Genomic DNA, 21,106 nt, shown 5'->3' on the forward strand with positions numbered 1-21,106 from the left:
GTTGCAACAGCTGTTGTCATGCCCGTGGTTGTTGTATTTATTATTAAATGTTAATGTAAAAATGTAAAAATTAAGTGCATGTCATTTTACATCAACTTTCACAGTAAAAAAATACCTCATTAAGTTTGTCCTAAAAATAAAAATTGCGTCAGTAAAGCCTTCGTGATTGTCAATATCCAAAATTCTCTGACACCTCAAATTCTGAGATTCAGAACACCAGACTTCAGTTATTTTATGATTCTTGGGGTTTGGTGATAATGCCCGAGGCTCAAAGCACCAGACTGACTAATACTGCCGTCGGAATCTGTCCTGCAGAGTCATTTCTAAGACTGACCTTGCCAGAAGAAACACAATTTACGACATTCATAATGTTACTTTTAATAACCGAGCTTTGGATATCCAGTCCTGGGCTTCTTTTGAATTTGTAGAGTCCAAGGTCACATCTGGACTAAAGTACCAATGCATGACTATATTTCTGTGTTAATTTCCGAAGCTTATTGAGGTCGCGTGAATTTGTTTGGCTCGCTGTTCATGTGCTTATTGAGAAATCCACTTGCAATGTTGATGGAATAGATTGAACCTGCATCCATAGTCTCAGACGCGTCTAACTTTAATTGTAGTGTTATCAGTAGGCTGCCTGTGATTTAATCTGAACCAAATCGGTCATGCTGCTCGGCATATTATTGATGTTTGCCGCTTTTTCACGAGTAGACGTGGCATTGTTCTGCCATTGATGTAGCTACGTGACGGTGCTCTTTAATCGCAGACCTGCTTTAAACAGCGAAAGGAAGCCTGGATTATACCCATGAAATATTGCATTTATTAATGATTTTTCCCCATGTATGTTTAATGAGCTCATTATTATCGTATCTACATGCATGCATGTGTTTCTATCATTTATAATACAGCATTGGGTTTTATAGCGTAGTGTGGAAAATGTTGAAATTGATCATGTATAATTTAAGCGGATTGGTGCACTGTACTGTGATGACGGTCACCCAGGGTTCTGTAAATTGGTGCCTGAGCTGATCGTGGGGTATATCTAGGTCATCTCAGCTGTAAATTAGGACATGGTGCAGTGCGTGAGCGTCTCAGCAGTGGGCAGACTGGGTGTGGCGCGAGGCGTGGTCCTGGCCACAGTCGCCTTCCTCACCTCTGCGAGCTCGAGGTGATTCTCACAAACAGAACTTGCGCTGACATTTCATGAGCCCATGTGGGGGGAGAATCTTTGTACGTTTGCTGATTATAATTGATCTGCTATCCTCAATAACTCGCTAGGTGCCACTCGGCTCATAACGATTCAGTTTTGGAAAGTCACGGGGTTCAAATCGTGGTCGTGAGTCACAGCTCGGCTTATCTTCAACAGGGTTGCGTCTGGCCTTCTCTGTAGGAATGTGGATTTCCACTTCTTGCTCAGGGCTGCCTATGAGACAAAGCCTGCACATTTGAGCCAAGGTGACATTGAAATTTGACATTTCAGATTTGATTCATGTTTAATATCCATCTCCTTTTTTAAACAATGGTTGTTTACACGGTTAATTGTCTCGTGCTTTAAATTTGTATCGGTGATAGTTAATGCATTTAATCTATTTCATCATCAGCCATGGTCAACCCACTGCTGGATAAAGACCTCCCGAAGCCACCACCGACTCTTACTTTCCTACGCTGGAATAATCCACCTGGCACCTACACACGGAATTATTCAAATAGATTTAGAACACTCTATTTTTACAGCATTTTCTCTGTGGACCACAACTTGATTTAAAGTAATCCCTCCGAGAATGCATTGTTTCAGCCATTGGATGGCCATTAGTGCAGCGACATGCACAGGGGCTTGCGCAAGGCACGTGACCATGACACGTGGGTTTTAGCTGCATTGTCACGCGCTGGGAGCAGGCAGGACGGGCCTTATCCTTTTAGAGATTGTCAGCCGGCACAGGTTTATAATGGTGTGCGAGAATAGACTTGAGTTGGGGCTTTCAGCGCAGTGATTTCTTGGATAGGTTTGAATTTGGCTTTTTCTGGTTCTTTTTAGACGAGGCAATTTCAAGAATTGTCTTGTATTGTCGACTTTGCCGAGTCAGCGAATGAATCCTTGCGATGGAAGGCACAAAAGCGGAGATTTGTCCAAATGTATTATAAAGTATGATTCTCTGCCTCATGTGACACACCATTTCACCTTTTGTCTTCCTTTATTCTCCAGCATTGGTGACCAATATTGCTTCTCGCGTTGGGGTTACAGTATTGCCACACATTAGTGAAATTATATTACGAAATCACATATTATTCCTCCTCTTTTTTTAATATACAAGATTACTGGTACCGACCTAACAGCATGTCACTGCTTTTTTCATTATGTATTCAAATTATGTTTTACAAAAACACTGAGATGGCCAAGGGAGGGCAGTACAGCAAGTCGATTGTCACCCATATATACAGACCAATTCGCGGTTTCCCCTCCTATACAGTGAGGGAAAAAAGTATTTGATCCCCTACTGATTTTGTACGTTTGCCCATTGACAAAGAAATGATCAGTCTATAATTTTAATGGTAGGTTTATTTGAACAGTGAGAGACAGAATAACAACTAAAACATCCAGAAAAACGCATGTCAAAAATGTTATAAATTGATTTGCATTTTAATGAGGGAAATAAGTATTTGACCCCTCTGCAAAACATGACTTAGTACTTGGTGGCAAAACCCTTGTTGGCAATCACAGAGGTCAGGTACGTAGATGTTTATGGGTACGCTGCTTTCCCCCCACAAATTAAATTCTCCCTTCACATGGAATTGCCGGACCCTCCTGAAAAAGATTGCAGAGACTCAGTGACGTGTTCTTGACGTCATAAATATAATTATTATTCATAAGGACTCTCGATTTAGAGCTGTGATTAGGGGATAGCACCTCAAGCCGACCTTGACCGCAGTGCAGGTGAAGGGGGTTTATTTTGTGCATTCCCTTGGACCAGGCAGGGTGGCGCGACCACTACGAGCAGTGAGAGCTGGAATTCTCTGGTCTATCTGGCCTCTAAGAAGCCATGGTGGCTTATCATAAGTAACCCCCCCCACCCCACCTCCTACCTTACTACAGCAGTCACATGTGCCCAAACAGCTGTGCATGTGGGCCACTGACCACAGCTGACCCCAAGCCGCTAGTTCTAGACCAGACAGGAGGTTATCCGGATCCACGTTGCTCACTCGCCGGTCCTACGGGTTCGCTCGACTCCGATTTAGGGCATTTTGCAAGGAAGCATCTTGCTTGCGCGCTCTGCATGGCGGCGTTGGAGCAGGGCTGCCAAGGTGAACATAGGCGACAAGTGCGAAGCGAAAGTGGTCGACACGCCCGTCACTCGTTCTGGTGTTTATCGTGGCTGTCAGTAACACACTGATAGGATGATTATATCGCACGCCATGGATTAATTAAAGGGGGTCTACGTTTGAAAGTACAGTAAAATAATTGACGCAACCATTTTGGCGTAACCTATCACGAGTCAAAGTGGTCCGACTGCTCAAGCAGCTGTGTGGGATTGTGCTCATTTCCACTGGGGTTCACCATATAGCCCTGTCTGACTACCAACGAGAATTTTAACTGCATTGTATTTTGAATACGAGTCAAGGCGTCTGCTGCAGTAGTGCCCTGCCTAGCGTTCGGGTTACGTTTTGGGCATTGAAGGTTGGTGTTCACCCTTGGACCTTGACGAGCATCAGGCCGAGAACACGCAGTTAGGGTTACGGATAGTGGTAAGGTTACCATTAGTTTAGGGTTAGTGCTAAGGTTACCATTGATTTAGTGTTTTATTGCACGATATAAGGTCCCCAGCAATCGTACCGTCCGGTCTCTGCCATGGCAACGTGGAGTTGCTGCTGCTGGCTCAGGTGCTGTGACCTCTTGCTAGTTTTGAGCAGAGAGACACTCGGACGTTTTTGGCTCTCTGTGGTGCCGTAGCTGCCGTACAACCGACGGAGGAACGCGTTTCATTTCGGAATGCGACACCGTGTCCTCGCAGCTGATGGTGCCACCTCTCCTGGTGTCACATGACTTTCAGATGTGTCGAGCACGGTTGTTATTCTTGTACCGCCCGGCCTGCACTTCTCGGTAGGGTTGCTTCTCGCGCTATATACCCTTAATGGGGGTTGTAAGTTAACCACTTTGCTAAAATATGGTGTAGTTAAAGATAGCCTTCAAGTTGTAAGCTTGGACGTGGCTAATCTACTTTCTGCAGAGTAGATCAGTTCAAGGCCGTAGCCATGGAGTCAACATTGGGGGGGGGGGCAAATGCTCCAGGGGTCTAGGGGTCCCCCCCCCCCCCAGAAAAAATATCTAAATTTGAAAACTAATTTCCTACCTAAAATATTTAAAAATTCACTAACACAAAAGATGGACTTTTTATTTATTTTTTACAATAATGTCTAATGGTGTTTTGTATTACATTGCTCAGTTTTTTTTACCTTTTCTTGTTTCATTGTATGTAATGGCAGAGATTATGGATTAATAAAGTACAACCATAACCACAATCGTATCAACAGAAATCTATTTTATAGCAATATATTCGGGGGGATATTTTGAGCATATTTGAATATTGGGGGGGGGGGGAATGTGTCCCCCCCAATATATATTATAATTACAGCCTTGGATCAGTTTCACATTTTTGGCATTTTGCGGTGGTTGTGTTTTTTTTGAGAGGCTGCACCCACCAATGAAGATCAGCGCCAACCTGGGTTTGTACAGGTGGACATTTGTCTGTAAATGAATGTAAACCATTCCATTTAAAAAGTGTATACTTTCACAATAATTTCTCGACAGTGCACCACGATTGTGTTCATATATTGCATGTTAACATTAGAAAAGAAGGGAAGTGAGTGCTAAACCATTTATATATAAAAAAAATTGATGACAGCAGCATTCGTTAGACATTAACACCACAACACGTTGCATTCCTTAATGTGCACCTAATTTGTAAACATCTATACATGCAACACTCAAATAGCACTCTCATATCGGAAACCCTTCCTAAAGCGGATGCTTGATAAACATTCATCAATTTAAAGCTTTCGTGACTGCAGGGATTCATCTTTTTGGTTCTTTCGGTAAAGTCACGTAGAAGGGAAATAATAAAGTAATACAATTTAAACATAATAAAAGAAAATAAAAATAAAAAAATCGAATGTATTTTATTATGTTTTATTTTTATTATTTTATTATTTCCCTTCTTTGTGACTTTACCGAAAGAACCAAGAAGATGAAACAATCATCATTCCATAATCTTTCATTCTTTCATAATACCACCAAATAGTCTCGCTCGTACCAAGTGGTACGACCCATTCAGTGTCAGAGCAAGTCTACCCGCTCCCCACCCACGCCCTAACCAGCGAGATGGATTCTTCCAGGTGTAACCTCAGCAGCCGGCAGTTCCACTGACGCTCATTATGAGTGCACGGTCGGTTTGCATCGCCGCGACGAAGGGTTACCGCCGATCGGGGTTAGGCTGTAATCCGCACCTTCTTCGTTGCTGCGTGTGTAGGGTTAAAAGCCCAGGCTCGGCCTGGTGTCGTGCTCCCAATGTGGCCAGCAGTTCGTCAGCCTCCACAACGCACGCACGCTGCTCAGTACGTGCGTGTGGCCGGGAATGCAGCGCTCGCTTGCTCTTACCGAGCAAGCGGACGCCTTCCTCGCGCGCTGCTTTCTTTTAGCAGAGCGAGCTGGCGCGGCGTGGGTGGCACAGGCTAAGAGCACGCGGGCGGTGTTTTCTCAAGGCATACAAACTTGGCCGCACGCGGACATACACGCTGGACCTGTGTATTTCGCATGATACGGAGCACCGTTCTTCTTGCCATTGAGCGACATCGCCCGGGCACCTGGACAGCTCGCGGCTAAATCGGCGATAACGCGCGCGCCCGGCACGAGCAGCGTCGTGAGACTCAGCGCGTGCGCCGGGCTGGCCAGGGGCTGGCATGAGCCTCTCTGCGGAGTCGCCATGCAGCACGTCTCCTCGGCCGAGTGGTCCGACACGGCGTCGTACGAGAGCGAAGGAGAGGGGGCGGCTGATGGCGGTGGCGGTGGCGGCAAGCGTTGGGGTCGCGTGTTTGACCCGAGTGACAGCGGAGACGAGGGCACCCTAACTGAGGTGCGCAGCTCCCCGTGCCCAGCCGACGAAGGGTGCCGCGAAGCCGCTGAAAATGACGAAATTCCATTGCATCTGCTAAACGAAGGTGAGGGCCTCTCTCCCATTTCAACCGTTGGGGATGTCGTCGTCGTCATCGTCTTCGGCAACAGCGTTAAGCATCTGACGATGATGCTTAACGATGTTTCTTTTGGCTGGCCGTCGAACAAAGGCAGTCACCGCATCGTGCGCCTTCGGATGCACTTCTGCGGCCGTCTGGAATGCTGTTCTGATTTTAGGAAGTCACTGGAGGTCTGCACTTGTAATTGTAGATTGAAAAGTTATTTATTTGGGACTGCTTTTTGTGTTTAGTTTATTGTCCTTCCCCGCACCACCGATTAGCATGTTTGGCTACGTACGGTGGTTTTTTCGGTAAAGTCACGTAGGTAAAAAATCTAATGAAATAAATAAAAACAACTAAATTAAATCACGACGTTTCGGGCGCAACACAAGCGTCCTTCTTCAGGTGGGGACAATGTAGCGAAAGCACAACCGCTTAAGTGTGTCTAAGAGATGGCTTCTGTTAGACACACTGTGTGTGTATGAATCCTTGCAGTCACGAAAGCTTCAAATTTAGGTGCGAAAGAAGTTCAACATGCGTATCGGATTTCAGATTTCAGATTTTAGATTTTTTGAACATCTTAGCACGAAGGGCCCAGTGTCATGTAAGGCTCTTTTTCATGGGTGTCCTGCGATGGTACAGATGTTATACAGTCCAGATCTTAGTTAAAGCCACATTATCATAGGTCACGATACAAATTGTAAGTATCGGTATGTGCTTTGCATGTTATGTAAATGGTAAACAGGTCTTAAAAAACATGAAAACATTCTTTCATGAAAAATAAAAGTCACGTAACAAAGCAAAGGCAACAACCGAAAACCTAAAGTATGATCCACGTAGACTTGAGCTTACACTTCTTTGCCAATGTATTTACTACCACTACATCTACGAAGGAACTGGAGCTCCAGGAGTCAACAGAGGTATCTCCTGGTTGGCAACGATTCAGGTCCCAAGTGTAATCCAGCAGCATTCCAAAATGAGGGAGCAGTCACCAAGAAGACCGTTTTTCAGCAGACTGCATCAGACCGAGTGATTATTGAAATGTCGTTGGAGGAGCTTTGAAGGCTTTGTGTATTTTCTTTTGGGGTCAGCATCAGTGTTAACTGTAGCTTCGGTGGCAGATGTCGCAGATGAATCGTAAGCTGCAGCAGTAATCTTGTTCACGCCATCAGCGGCTTCGTGAGCATCATCGTTGTCAGAATCAGAATCATCACCTTCGTCATCAATCGAAGTGGTATCATTAGCAGCAGCAGTACCATCAATGTCATCGTCAATGCGGACAGCAGCATCAGGATTGTTTTAAACTTTTTCACACGGCGTAATTCCTGCATGAATGTTAAAGTGTTCCACTCAACCTAGGGGAGATATGTACAAAGCCAAGCTAGAACATCTAGGCAGCAACAGGTCATCATGGACATTCTCATATAAACCACCAGAACTTGCCACCCCTCCTTCTGCTCATGCTGCAACTGTTGAACAGTCGATACTCGGACCTCCAAGATCTACTCTTACAAGATCGACCATCTGGCTTCGTCTTCCTCTTTATCACCGACTTCTGCCTGCCAGTCCAATGCCTGTCTCCAATTACTTTCTTCCCTCAATTCGGAACCAGTGTCTCACCCATGACAATCTCATTTTCCTGATTACCATTTCGACGACATTCTATTTCTATGACTTTCTGTTTTCATGGCATTCTATTCCCAACTTCCTAGTTGTTTATTCATCCGGTAATTATCGATGAAAACACAAATTAACGCTCACGATTCATGCAACAAATTATTTGTGTGTGAGAATCCATTATGGCGAATGGTTCCTGTAAATCCTGGTAGCATGCAGAATTATTAACCAAAATAATATTCTTTAGATATAACCGTACTTATATATTGACCAAAATATAATGTTAAATCAGATTTTATATATTGGATACTACTAGCCCCGTTAATTGTTGTTTGGTATTCTGTAATTCTCACATTATCTGGCAGGGGTGACGCTGTGCTTAGGGTGCTCAACTTTTGATCCTGATGCTGGCTTCTTAACTCGGCCCCACCGTTCCCCTGCGAGTGATGACACGAGGGTCGCACCTTGTGAGAGGTGAACACTTGGGGGTGTCCCTTCGGAGTGACCGCCGGCGACCGCAACCAGCGGCGTGGAATTTCCTCCGCCGGCTGGCGATTAGCGCTGGCCACGGTTGCTGAGCACGCAGACGCTTCTGCGATGCGAATATGACGTGAAGCTGGTGCCATCGGCCTGACCTGAGTAAAATCGACGTGAGCTTCAGCGCGCATAAAACGCGCAAGGCTCACCGGCTCCAAACTATGAACTAAACATTTTTTTTATTTCACCAGGGAAGGCCCACTGAGCTAGACAGCTCTTTTTCAGAAGCGACCTGGCCACAAATTATAGCTCAACGAAGTGGCTTATGTGGAAATGTATAGCAGCCAAATACTCTAAACACATGATGCTAAATGTGGAGGGAAAAACTGGAGGACCCGGAGAAAACATTCACGCGACCACGGGGAGAGAAAGAGAGAGAGACACGCAAACTCCAAATATATAGCAGGTGTCAGGGTTGGAATCGAACTCACGATCTCCTGCATACGAGGAGAGGTAGTTAACATCTTGCCACCGTGACTCAGTCCGACAGCGAGCAGCCCCTTGGTGAACACGAGGAAGTGGACAGCTTGTGAATGGTCGTGGATCTATTGTGTGGCATTGCAACGTGCTGTTGCACACGTGTACAACTATGCAATACAGCACGAACAATGTGAACAGAGTTATTCAATTTGTTTGTAATTTCCAGAAAGAGGGACACAGCGTTCCCTGATTATCCTTTTCTACTTAACATTTTTACTTTGTATACACACGGGTAACATACACTACAGTACATTGTGAAAACACGACAATACCTTGCTTGGTTGTGTGTGTGAACACAATAGTTGACGTGTAAATAGTTGTTAGATAACGGGGGGGGGGGGTCTGCCTGTAGTCGTAATTGGTTGTGACAGCCTGCAGCACATTGTGTCATCTCCGAGCAAAGCCCCCCCAGTGTCTACCGGACACCATAGCCACCACCGTGATTTGTAAACACACCCCCCCCCCCTGTGAGTCCACACGGCACCAGTTTGTATCAATGTGCCAGGATTACCCCTGCTTCCGTGACTGCGGAGAGGATGGGGTGATGTGGGTCTAACGATGCAGGGTTCGCCGGTCCAAGGTTCATAGCAGCCGTGAGTGTCGCCCCGTCTCCACCCTCCATCGTGACGCCGTTGTTTGCGTCGTCGGCGTCACGAAGGGGCGCTGCTGGACACAGCCCGTTACTCTTGGGTTGTTCGTGTGAGGTGGGGCGAGACGATTTCGGGGTGTGTCTGTGTCGGTGAATTGGCAAGACGGTAACTGTTTAATCGGTAAAGTCACGTAGGTAAAAATGTTTAAATAAATTAAATCACGACGTTTCGGGCGCAACACAAGCGTCCTTCTTCAGGTGGGGACAACGTAGCGAAAGCACAACCGCTTAAGTGTGTGCTTGTGTTGCGCCCGAAACGTCGTGATTTAATTTATTTGAATTTTTTACCTACGTGACTTTACCGAACAAAAACCAAAGAGTATGAATCCTTGCAGTCACGAAAACTTCAAATCTAGAAATGTTTAATCGTGGTGGAAATGATAACGTGCGGCATGCGAAGCCATCACAGATGTTGGTAACCACCAGGTTAATATGGCAATCTCAGACTTTAGTCACATTTGTCAATGCGGGCAAGTTCAGTTGCTTCACACGGTCATCCTTACCACATTGTCTTGTGGTTCGTTTGGTACATTTTATTACCAGTTGGGAAAACCGGAAATCTTACCATGTAGTGCACTGCAGGCCGTTTGTTAACATCTCATAGGCTGCATACCTCACACAGCATTGCTTTAGTCTGTGGTTTCTCAATGAGCTGTCCTCCTTTTCGAAGTGTGAACAGTTTTTTTTTCATTCAGGAAACTGAAGCAGGCTGTTTGTTGAACTCGTGTTAATGTTTGTCTAGTTTAACTGTACATGTTGTTTTCTTGCTGCGTAAGAATTGTCAACACAACTTTCGCAAATGTCGTGCGTTCTATTCAATGCCACTGTGAGACTGTGCAAGAACGCATGATACCGCTGCGACTTGCCGATCGATTAACTGGCGTCCTCGGTTATACCGCCACTGAAATGGTAACATGTTTAAATACTCATGGAGCACATTCACAAATATTTCCTCGAAAAATTGTGTTTGGTTTTCCAAAGGATTCCTGAGACTCTTGAGTGTGTGTCGACCTATAACAATGGGAACGGAATTTCTCTCTTCATTTTCGTCCCCAATTGTTTTGATATTCCTTGCTTCATTGCACAGTGGTAGCAGTTGATTGTGCCACAGCATGGACCCCTCCGATTAATGAGGCAGGCAGCATTCGCGCTTGCTCCCACTGCCAATTGAGCTGCCGCTTACACGACCGTGTGTCCGCAAGTCTGTTCGTGCAGATGGGCATGTGGTGTATAAATTTATAATGAATGGCACGAGACGTCTGCAAGTTGCGGGGTGGGTGTCCCATTCACCGCTGAATCTCGGAACGCGCAAACGGCTCAGCGTTAAATAATTAATAGAGGCGTAGCGTCGCTGTTTTTAAAGACGCTGTAATCACCGCGGAGAACTGTAGCGACACGACCACACTCTACGATAGTTGACGACAAACTGTGCCATACGCCCTCCCCCGCGTGACCTTGTGGAAGCCTCGGTACGTCTTCCGACCTGATTGATGATGTACGCGTACGTCATTGGGATTAGAAAGGGTTAATCGGGCATCTTTACATGGCTGAATAGCCTGGTGGTCAGTGTGCTTATAGCTTACCCATTTAGAATGGAATTGACAGCTTGATTTCGACGAGTGTGAGCAGCCTGGTGATGTTTGCAGAAGACTACCTGAATTTCCCGTGTGGTTGTAAGTGGATTAATGAAGACCCTGTGATGTAACACGCAAGAGTAGAACACTCTTGCCAGCTTTATAGAACAAAATCCAAAAAGATTATAAATCACACACAGCTGTAAATATGCAGTTAGAACGGTGGTCTCTGTGCAAAATGGTTATTTAAATAATGAGCGGGCTTTGAGCTGCTCATGTTAAGATACCAATTCGCACCTCCGATTAGCATGGCTGGCAACGAACGGTGCGAAAGAAGTTCAACATACATACGATACGGATTTAATTCATTCGTTACAGTTAAGAGAAACGTGGTTATTCAGGAATATAACATGTAATTCCTAGTGAAAGGGCCCACTACAATGCCGTTTAGTGAGCACAGAATGTGATTATTCACTCGCTCATTGCAGGAGTGTGAGCTAGCGGCGATGACATAGGAAGTATTTTAAGCTGCACCCTGACGAAATTACAGTCGGGAAGACCACGGAGTAAACCACTGTAGTCTTTGCTCCTTCATCGAAGGAGGAATAGCAAAACGACACCAACTCTCTGTTGAAGCCTTCACGTGGCTAAGCAGACCACGTTGACATTTAGCTCCCGAAATTGTTGCCATATGCAAGACCAAAGTCGAAGAAGACGTTGAACCTGAAAAGACAAAATATTACCATTCATGCTGTCGATGTTGTAAGAGACAGAATGTGTGGTGTATTGGTGCGATCGGTAGAATCTTTTTCCAAGGCATATGCTTTTTTGTGTTTGTGATATAATTTCCATGACATAACAGCATTCTTGTCTTTGAGTTACTCAGATAAAAATCGGCTACTTAAATCTAGTTTTTGCAGAAAACTACCTGTATGAGATTTTGGAATCTACATCGCTTATATTTATAGAGCTAAGGTGCCCTATAAATATAAAATAAGATAAGGTGAAATGTTCACAAAACACCAGTTGGCGAGGTGCGCTTACGATGCTGGGAAGCATTTACGTCATTAAGTATGGCGATTAAACCAGAATGGGCTTAGCCTTGAACACAGCGTAACATCTCGTCTCTAATCCTGTCTGTCGTGATTTGCGTGACGGCGTTGCTTTGAAGGCAAACGCAGCCCGTGAACGCACATTTAGTAGCTGTCATCGTGTACATTAAAGCTCTGTTCATGAGAAAACAAATGTCCGTAGTGTCAAAACATGAGTTATCGGAGCATTGCCAAATTGCTTCCTCGTGGTGTGATTGGGATGCACTTGTCATCCGAGTGTCACAAACAAAATCCTGCCATTCTCAATCCGCCAGTGGAGGCCTGCCCACGCAATATCGGTCATGAGGTTTTTAACAAAAAAAAACATCCTGTTCTTCACCACACTGGTCAGTATGGGCTGGTGAAGCGAGGCGAGGGTAGGACCGGTTCTAATATCATCTGCCCCTGATGTCAGCCGTTGCCAGGAATCAAAATGAGATGACCGGGTCCATCGCGCAACGTGCAAACGCACTGTTTTGTTCCGCTGCTCCACCGTATTTAATTAGTCTGCCGTTATTAGTATTCGGTCTGGCTTTATTAGTATTCGGTGCACATACGGTTGACTGCCGCTTGGATATTCTTGGCACCATGCCCCCCTGATTAATTTACACGTATTATCGTCAATTCGACTTCATTGTAATCCCGTTTAATTACACCGCATCACACAACTGCACAGTGAAGCGTCCTCGCAGGCCGAGCGTGAGTCCAGAGCCAGGCTGGCAGCCCCTCGCCCACACATGTCCACCGTGAGGATCCCGTCACCCCGACTTAAGCCTCGTGCCATTGAAGCGCACGAAGGTGATGCACTTGACCATGAGGTTGTTGCTGTTGACGCACTGCATTGGCTATCTTTCGACGCGTCAAATCTTGGAATGATGATAAGGTTTACACCGAGCCTTGTGTTTACCAGACCTTGTTACGTTACCTGCCTTGTTAAACATTTCCTGACACACCGTCACCCGACAGTCCACAGTGTACAATGACCCCCAGGCTCTGAGGTCATCCGTGTGGCCTTCCAGCACGTACACTCCAGTCACGCTGAATAAAACGTCCTCCACCAAAGGCCTCTTCACATCCATATACTCTAAAGAGCATTCACGCATTATAATCACTCAACCCTCGGTCTATTATACACATTCACTACCTTTCATATCGTTCACATTTACTCCCTTTGTGAATGTTTTAATAGTGTACACATTTTGCACGTTTGTCAATATTCGTGCTTGTGATTGCTGAGGAAGACGACGACCCGGCAAGCGTGTCGCTCGCTCGGCACGCGCGCCGAGAGCCGTTCGTGTTGCGCGTGCACGGAGCGGGGTTCAAAATCCTGCGATGGCGACATTGGCTTCCGGTTTGCTGAACGAGTATATGAAGACGCCGCGCTCACTACACGCAAAGTGCTTGCCGCAAATGAGCCACGACACCTCGCTGATCTCGTTGAGGAGCAGAAACCATCGCGCGAACTCCAGTGGTGGTCATCCACGCAGCAGCGGCGTTTGGCTGGCGATCGAACAAAGACGGTGGTGGTCACCGCATCGCGCGCTTTCCAGAAGCGCTTCTGCGGCCGTCTGGAACGTTCTTCCTTCCGATATGAGGAAGCCACTGGAGCTATGCACTTTGAAATCTAGTTTGAAAACTTATTTAATTAAAACTGCTATGTGTTTAGTTCGTTGTCCTTCCCCCGTACCTACGATTAGCGCGGTTGGCTACGTACGGTGCGAAAGAAGTTTGACGTACACACATACACACCAGCAGCTGTGAGCCACTCTCTCTCTGACGTGTACCATAATTATTTATTTTAATTTTATTCACAGCATAAGATGTTTAACTGCCGCAATGTTGTCCACGAATCTTTGGTTGGGTAACACAAATTAAATCAAATAAGCACCCAGTTAGTTTTTTGTGCCTTTAAATGTACAGTCAGTATTATTCTCAGCTTTCGATTTCTATTGATTTTCTCTGACAAAAAAAAGTACATTTCTTTTTAGATTTCAATAATTTGATTCTCACCCTCTTGTCACGTGCCATGGCAGCCTAAGCAGGTGCTTCCTAGAGCATCCATACGCCCAGGGATCAGTGTAATTAGAACATGCCAGTCGGCGAGATTTGAAATCACCGTCAGGGACCAGATCAGCCCATCGTTACTCTCGTCAACAGGGGCTGTTCTGTGTATCCTGTTGCTTGTGTCTTGGGAATGTGTCATTTCCACCACTTGCCCAGGGCTGCCAGTGGAGATGAGTGATGAGTTGTTGCTTGTTTTGAACTGGGAGGCACTTTGACCTGACCAGCGTTTGACCTGACAGTCTTCAGGGCTAAGCTGAACTGTTCTGTCTTTGTGTGTGTGTGCCTGTGCATAGGTGGGGAGCGCTAGTGTAGCGGTTAGCGCGCTGTGCTACGAAGCTGGCAACACGAGTTTGATTCCCGCTCACGGTCAACACCGGTGACGATTATCTAAACCGGTCTTGGGCCTCCCCTAGGTCGACTCAGCCTCAAACGGGCGTGGTGTTGGCCACCCACCCCATCGTGTGCCGTTCTGGCCTTCGTAGGTGCTCGCTTACAGCACTTGCCCCAACAGTCTCTGAAGGCTATACGGTGATGGGGGGGGGGTTTGTCTTTTTTTTGTACATAGGTGAACGCAACGTTTTCACGTTGGGTGATGATTTTGAAACAGCAGGCTGTCTGAAGGATGCCTCAAGGTTACTCTTTCCATTGCTTGGCTCAGTTCCTCTGTCACCCTACGCTCACGAGCAGATTGCCCTTCGTGGCTGGGCTCGTGGCTACAAACTGCCCCTTGTCAATGCAATCAGTGCAATCAGCCCAGGATTAATCCTGTACACAGGACTTGCCTACATTACAAAAATCTATTATTTGCCGCAAGGGACTGGGGATCTGCATAAGGGACATGTGTCACCGTGGCTTCTCCTAGCACACACTGCATGCAATGTTGCTTGATAGTGCAAGGCCTGGAATAGGGGTTAAGGGTTAGAGATTTGGTGTTGGGGTTGTATTAGCGCTTCGGAGTTATGGATTAGGAATAGGGATTAGGGTTAGGTTCTAAGAATTCGGTGAAGTGTTGGGGATTGAGGATAGGTTACGGTTGTAATCGTGGTATGTTCCTAAATATCTCGTCGTGTTTTCAAATCGCTGTCAATTTCACGTGATGACTAAAAATGCGATTCCGAGCTTATTTAAAAGTCCACACACTATACTTCTGTGACCATGTGTTCGAATCCCAAGCTTCCAAGACCAAAGCAGTTTTTAGGTGTGGCAGTATTTAGAAGCACACCCCAGTCCCCCATGACAGCACACGCGTAAAACACCTGGTGAATTGTATTGATCGCTTCGGTGAAGACGCAGCTCCTGGCTGTCCCGAATGAGTTTGGAGCTTTGATAATGAGGACCACTTATATTATTGGTTCTTTCGATAAAGTCACGTATAATGGAAATAATAAAATAATAAAAACAAAACAATAACATTTTTTATTATTATTTTCTTATTTCCCTTCTACGTGATTTTACCGAAAGAACCAAGAATATGAATCCCTGCAGTCACGAAAGCTTTAAATCGAAAAACAATGAGGACCACCATCAGGCACTCTGTCACCCTGCTGTGGTGACGTCACTGCATTTAGAGTCGTTGTTGAAATGTACGGGAGTGATGTTACAGTCATTTCACAGGAGTGCCATAATCATTCGCTTTCCTCTTTACTTGTAAATTGGTTTATGTTCACCATTAACATAGCTTTGAAAGTCGACCGTCACTTATATTTGAACCGTGCCGAACTATGAACAAAGACTCAACACGCTCGTCAACAACACCGCCAATAAAGAGGTGTGACGTGTTGGGGAATGGCCATTCTCAGACATCCATTTGTCTATGAACCTCCACTACTGTTCGTCAGGTAAGCATATCTAAGTGTGAACGCTTGTTACGAATGTTCTCTGATTCCACAGGCGTGTGATTAAATCCTTTATATTAAGTTCACTTGCTTGCTTGCTTGCGCGCTTACGACCGTGCAAATCTTTCGGTCGTTTTTTAACCCACTTCCCGTGATCCAATCGAGCTGACATTTTCCACACAGACTCGTTGTGCGTGACAATTAATTTTCGTGAAAATGTTTTTCCAAAATTTTACACTTTTTAGGAATTTTTTAAAATATCTAATTACCAATTGCTTAATGGTGCCAGGCAATCATCTGACCCATAGGTGGCAGCCATCTCAAGCCAGAGGACGAGAGGACTCTAGCCGACACGCATATAAAGGATTTATAGTGAAAAACTTTGTTTTTACGGGTTAATTTTTTTTCTGCTCGAGGTCCTGGCTGACATGCGCGGTATGCTGCTGTTGCTGCTGTTTTTTCTCCTTCAGTGCTGTGTTCCGAGAGGGTGGGGCAGATGACCAAGACCTACAGCGATATCGACGCAGTGACGCGCTTGCTGGAGGAGGTAGGCACGTCCGCACCAACACCGCCTCGCTTCAACGGCCATCCACTCTGCGGATTGCGCAAAACTCTCCTATCAGGTCCTACACGGCCACACCTTGAATGTCTCATCATCCTTCTGGGTTTCATAAAATGTTTACCGTCTTGTGGAAAGTCAACAGCGGCAATCGTATAAAGAGGACTGGTCCTCGTAGTGGGAATGTGGAAATAGCCACCAGTTTGCTCACGCGTTCGCCTTTGGATATGAGGTCTGCTGCGGTGCTTCTGCATGGTTACATTTTTTGCGTGGTTATGAATTTTAAATAAATTAAAAAGCAATGCGCCGGTACTGTGACGGTGGCTGCTAAGGTGTGATATATACGTGGTGAAGTATGGTCAAATAACACCTTGAACCCCAAGGAAGTAAAGAAGTCTTCATCCAGCAATGTATTGACAAAGGGCTGTACGATTCAGTACAAACTAGTGGTAAACATTTAGTTTAATTAGGTTTTTTCAGTAATAACTGATTTTTGTGTTTATCATTTGCTCTTCCTTCCCCTGCACCTCCAATTAGCACTGTTGGCTTAGTTATAATGCAAAAAAGAAGTCCAACATACATAACACACAATATGCACAGCATTCAGTTTCCCACTGCATTGATGTTTTCCACTATTGGTTGTAAATCAAAAGGCCTCAAAGTCCCTCTGCCCAAACAAGCAGTGAGACGGTGCTCATTTCTTTAGAACCATAACCTCTCCTGGAAATTCCACAGTCCCCTGGCAAGGCTCAGTCTCTCCAAGAGGACAACCGCGATAGGACAGCATCCCACATTGATTCTCGCTTTATTGAACTTCAAGGAATGACGAACTAAGTTTACCACTGGCCAGAGTTTTGAACTTGCGACATTGCAATTGTGAGTCAAGCACTCCGACTGCAGCAGCGTCCTGCTGGATGTGGGTATGATGTAATGTACGCATTACCCTGTGATGTCATTCATAAGAGAAAGCTGCTGTGTGGGTGTCCAAATATTGCTGACATCTGAATCGGCGCTCTAAATGTATGAATTTAAGGCACTTTGATATTTCCTGCAATCATGATCCTCTTATCCACTCTTGCTGATACTTGTTCCACCAATCAATCTCTAGAAGTGGTCCCTTGAAGTCCTAAATGCAGACTATTATTTCTGGGGGTTGTTGTAGATCATGGCAGTGGAGCGAGGAATGTATTATATTGTTCGTGCTATCCGTAGTTTGGAAGTGGTCTCCTGGAAGCATTAGAGTCACGCAATTCTTGACTTGTAGATAAGAGGAGTCACCCAGTGATGGATAATAACCTCGAGGATTTGTGGTCCGGCAGTAGCTTACCACAATGCAAAGTGCACCGTTTAGGAAGCAAATCTGTCACGAGTTGAATATTTGGTATGTTCCGTGAGATGGCTAATGATGATAACCGTGTATTTTTATGAATACAAATTGCCTCGTTTACCCGCACATTAAAGATGTGACACCTTGACTCTATTCCTGAGTGTGAGTGTTCGTCACAGCGGTTACGAAATGCCCGAGTCTGTTTTTGGTTAAACACTCTGCTTGTTTCTATAAACAGTTTTGCTTCAACGCATTGGAACATTAAATTCCCTCTATAAATGTATACGGCTCGTGATATTATTGTGTTGGTAACATCCACCCAAGTGGCACTGGTTGGAGCGTCCCACTGAAAATATAAAGGCCACGACTTGAGACCCAAGTCACGGTCGACTTGGCCCTTCATCCTTTTGTGGTCGTTGTTATTGGTACCACTCTGTGCGAACTCGCTCGTGGGTGTCCATTGATCACGCTGGCCCAAGCCATAAGAATGTGGAATTTATATCACTGACTCTGGGAGGTAAAATATTACTGGCTTGTTTGAGCAAGTAAATAATTAGTTTTTCATTCATTTTATATGTAAGTGTGGGTTTGCGTGTGCGCACACACGTATATGAGTTCGCACATTTATATCGTTTCGCAATATTTGTACAGCGTCTTGAGGCGCATTGACAATTAGATACATTATACATGTGCATGTGCGTGTTTGCACGTATGTCTGTATGTGCGAGAGTGTGTGGCGTTGTGACATTGGTAGAAGAGTGGTTAGCGCACTGTGCTACAAACCAGGTGACCTGAGTCCGACTCCTGTTCACGGCCAACACCAGTGACGTTTATCTAAACCTATCCTGGGCCTCCCCTAGGTCGACTTAGCCTCAAATTAGTACCTGGTGTGGTGTATAAACATCGCCACCGTGGAGACCAAGGCAGCTGGGCGTGGTGCTAACCACCCAACTCCTCATGTACCGTGCCATCTTTCATAGGTGCTTGCTAACATCACTTGCCTCAAATGTGTGTAAATTCCATACAGGGGATTTTTGTGTGTGTTTTCTGCCGTTGTGGCACAGTAGTTGCACGATGCGCTACAGTCCGAGTGACATGCGCTCAAGTGTAGCGGTAAATCTGGCTGTCGCCTGATGATGCTAGATGTAGTTACTGGCGAAACGTCGTACTCAGATTGTAAATGTTGTGGCTTGGCTCTCCAACACACCGGTTAGTGCTGTACTAGTGACAAATTGGCCACGTTCTGTTTACGTGACAACCCTTACAAGTTGGCTGTGTCGGGTGGTGGCGGGTTTAACGACACATTTCTATTTACACGATCTAACCCAAAAAAAACTCTATTATGAGAGGTATTGATCGTTGCACGACAAAAATGTTGTCCCATTAAGATCCCTTTGCCTCAGTGAGTGTCAGCCAATACTACCAAATTAAACGTTGCCACTAAGTTATCCTTAATGCGTCGACTTTCTGCAGATATTCCAGATTTTTCCTGTATGGAAAATTGATAAGTAATTGGCAAACATTTTTTTTATTATCGTTATTTGTCTTCGCAGCTGTTTGGGAGTTTGCAAGACAGATCTTAATGTTCCTGTAACTTGGTTTTTACAGGGGTGTTTGTATACCAATACTGTAACGCATCTCATATTGCATCTCGCTGCTATTTCCCTAAATGACGATAGCTGACACTGCAATGGATACGATGAGGAACATTGATCATGCTGCATAATGAAAATAATTGGAATATTCTGTTGAAGTGCAGAATTATTATAATCATTCATCTCTAAAGTCACCCCAGAGGGTGCATGTGTGTGTGTGGGTTTTTGTGTGCATGTCAATGGGTTTGTTTGTGTGTGAACGCATGTTACCGTACGCATACTTTTGTGCATGTGCGTACATTGGAAGGCATTTGTGTTTGTGCATTGATGTATGTGTGCGTATTTGTGTGTGCGTGTATGTACGTGTTAGTTGGTGTGAGTGTGTGTGTGATGCTTTGGATAGAGACCGGACTTCGAACCCAGTTATATGGCTTAAATTCCCAGCCTTGGATATCATCAGTACCAAGTGTTATCTGAACCTGCCCTGGGTCTCCCCTCATTTGACTTAACCTTGAAGCAGTACCTGCTGTGTTGTATAAACGTCGACTCCCCTAGGTCGACTCAGCCTCAAGTGAGTACCTGGTGTGGTGTGTAAACATCGCCAGTGGGAAGACAAAGGCGGCCGGGCGTGGTGTTGGGTACCCACCCCCTCGGGTGCCGTGCCGGCCTTCACAGGTGCTCGCTAACAGCACTTGCCCCAACAGTCTTTTACAGGCTATATGGGGGATCTTTGTCTTTAGACATGCATGTGTATTGTGTAAACAGTCCGCATCATTAGGGCCGCTTACGTCATGGCAGAATGTGTGCTTCATGGCGATTGTGTTGAATCCATGAAACACGACACAGCCAGGCTTGACAGTCCACACAGCAGCAGCATGCCACTGAGGGTTGTTGTCCACCGTGTATGTGTTGTGTGTGTGTACACTGTATTAACACAGTGTACACACACATAACATGGTGCACGTGGGTTGTGTAAGCTGGTGATTGCCATGTCCTATGATGAGTGTTTTAAGAAAAAGTACATTTGTTAGCTCACTTTATTTAAGGAGATCTCACCGAGTCCGCTTCAGTCTCCTCCTGGTGTGGCAGGTGACCCAGTGGGAACATTTCTTCAATTCAACTACCTCTGTCCACCCATGGGCACTCTGCGGGCACTTTAGTACATCGGTACGTCGAGTGCGGTGGGGTAAAGTGTGGGTACCCTCACCTCTGTTAAAGACCGTCGAACTAGCATAGAAGAACTGGCCAAAAATTGTCCTCCTGAGGTCCTTCTACCAGTAGTGGCACGAGGAGGACATTGCAGGACTGCACCTTTACCTTTTGGTGATGCGGGGTGTGGTGGTGGTGGCGCGCGACCATTGTTGCCGTGCAGAAAGAGCGTGACCTGGAGCTGGCAGCACGCATCGGGCAGTCGCTCCTCAAGAAGATCAAAGTGCTCACGGAGCGCAATGAGATCCTGGAGGAGCAGATCGAGCACACCACGGAGGAGGTAAGGGGGCGCCCCCCCCCCCACCCCCCTACGACGAGCGACCTCGACAACGGCAGCCAACTTTCCA

General features: G+C 45.7%; 1 protein-coding gene across 9 annotated transcripts in view; it reads left to right on the forward strand.

Moving 5' to 3' along the window:
- The window catches only part of LOC144721063 (trafficking kinesin-binding protein 1-like), an 85,434-nt gene that overhangs the window by 35,131 nt on the left and 29,197 nt on the right, over positions 1-21,106 (forward strand). For 7 of the 9 annotated variants that reach the window (XR_013585833.1, XM_078598394.1, XM_078598396.1 and 4 more), the window contains 2 exons: positions 16,540-16,616; positions 20,923-21,039. Coding sequence is in view for 8 of the 9 variants with exons in the window: in XM_078598394.1 (XP_078454520.1) it covers positions 16,540-16,616; positions 20,923-21,039 (194 nt within the window). In the remaining variant the exon portion in view is untranslated. Of the gene's footprint in view, positions 1-5,396; positions 6,211-9,711; positions 16,073-16,539; positions 16,617-20,922; positions 21,040-21,106 lie in introns of those variants that run through there. The other 2 variants (XM_078598392.1, XM_078598393.1) reach the window with 2 other exon arrangements.

The sequence above is a fragment of the Lampetra planeri genome, chromosome 10 (genome assembly GCF_965212315.1).
Source record: "Lampetra planeri chromosome 10, kcLamPlan1.2.h2, whole genome shotgun sequence".
NCBI lineage: Eukaryota > Metazoa > Chordata > Hyperoartia > Petromyzontiformes > Petromyzontidae > Lampetra > Lampetra planeri.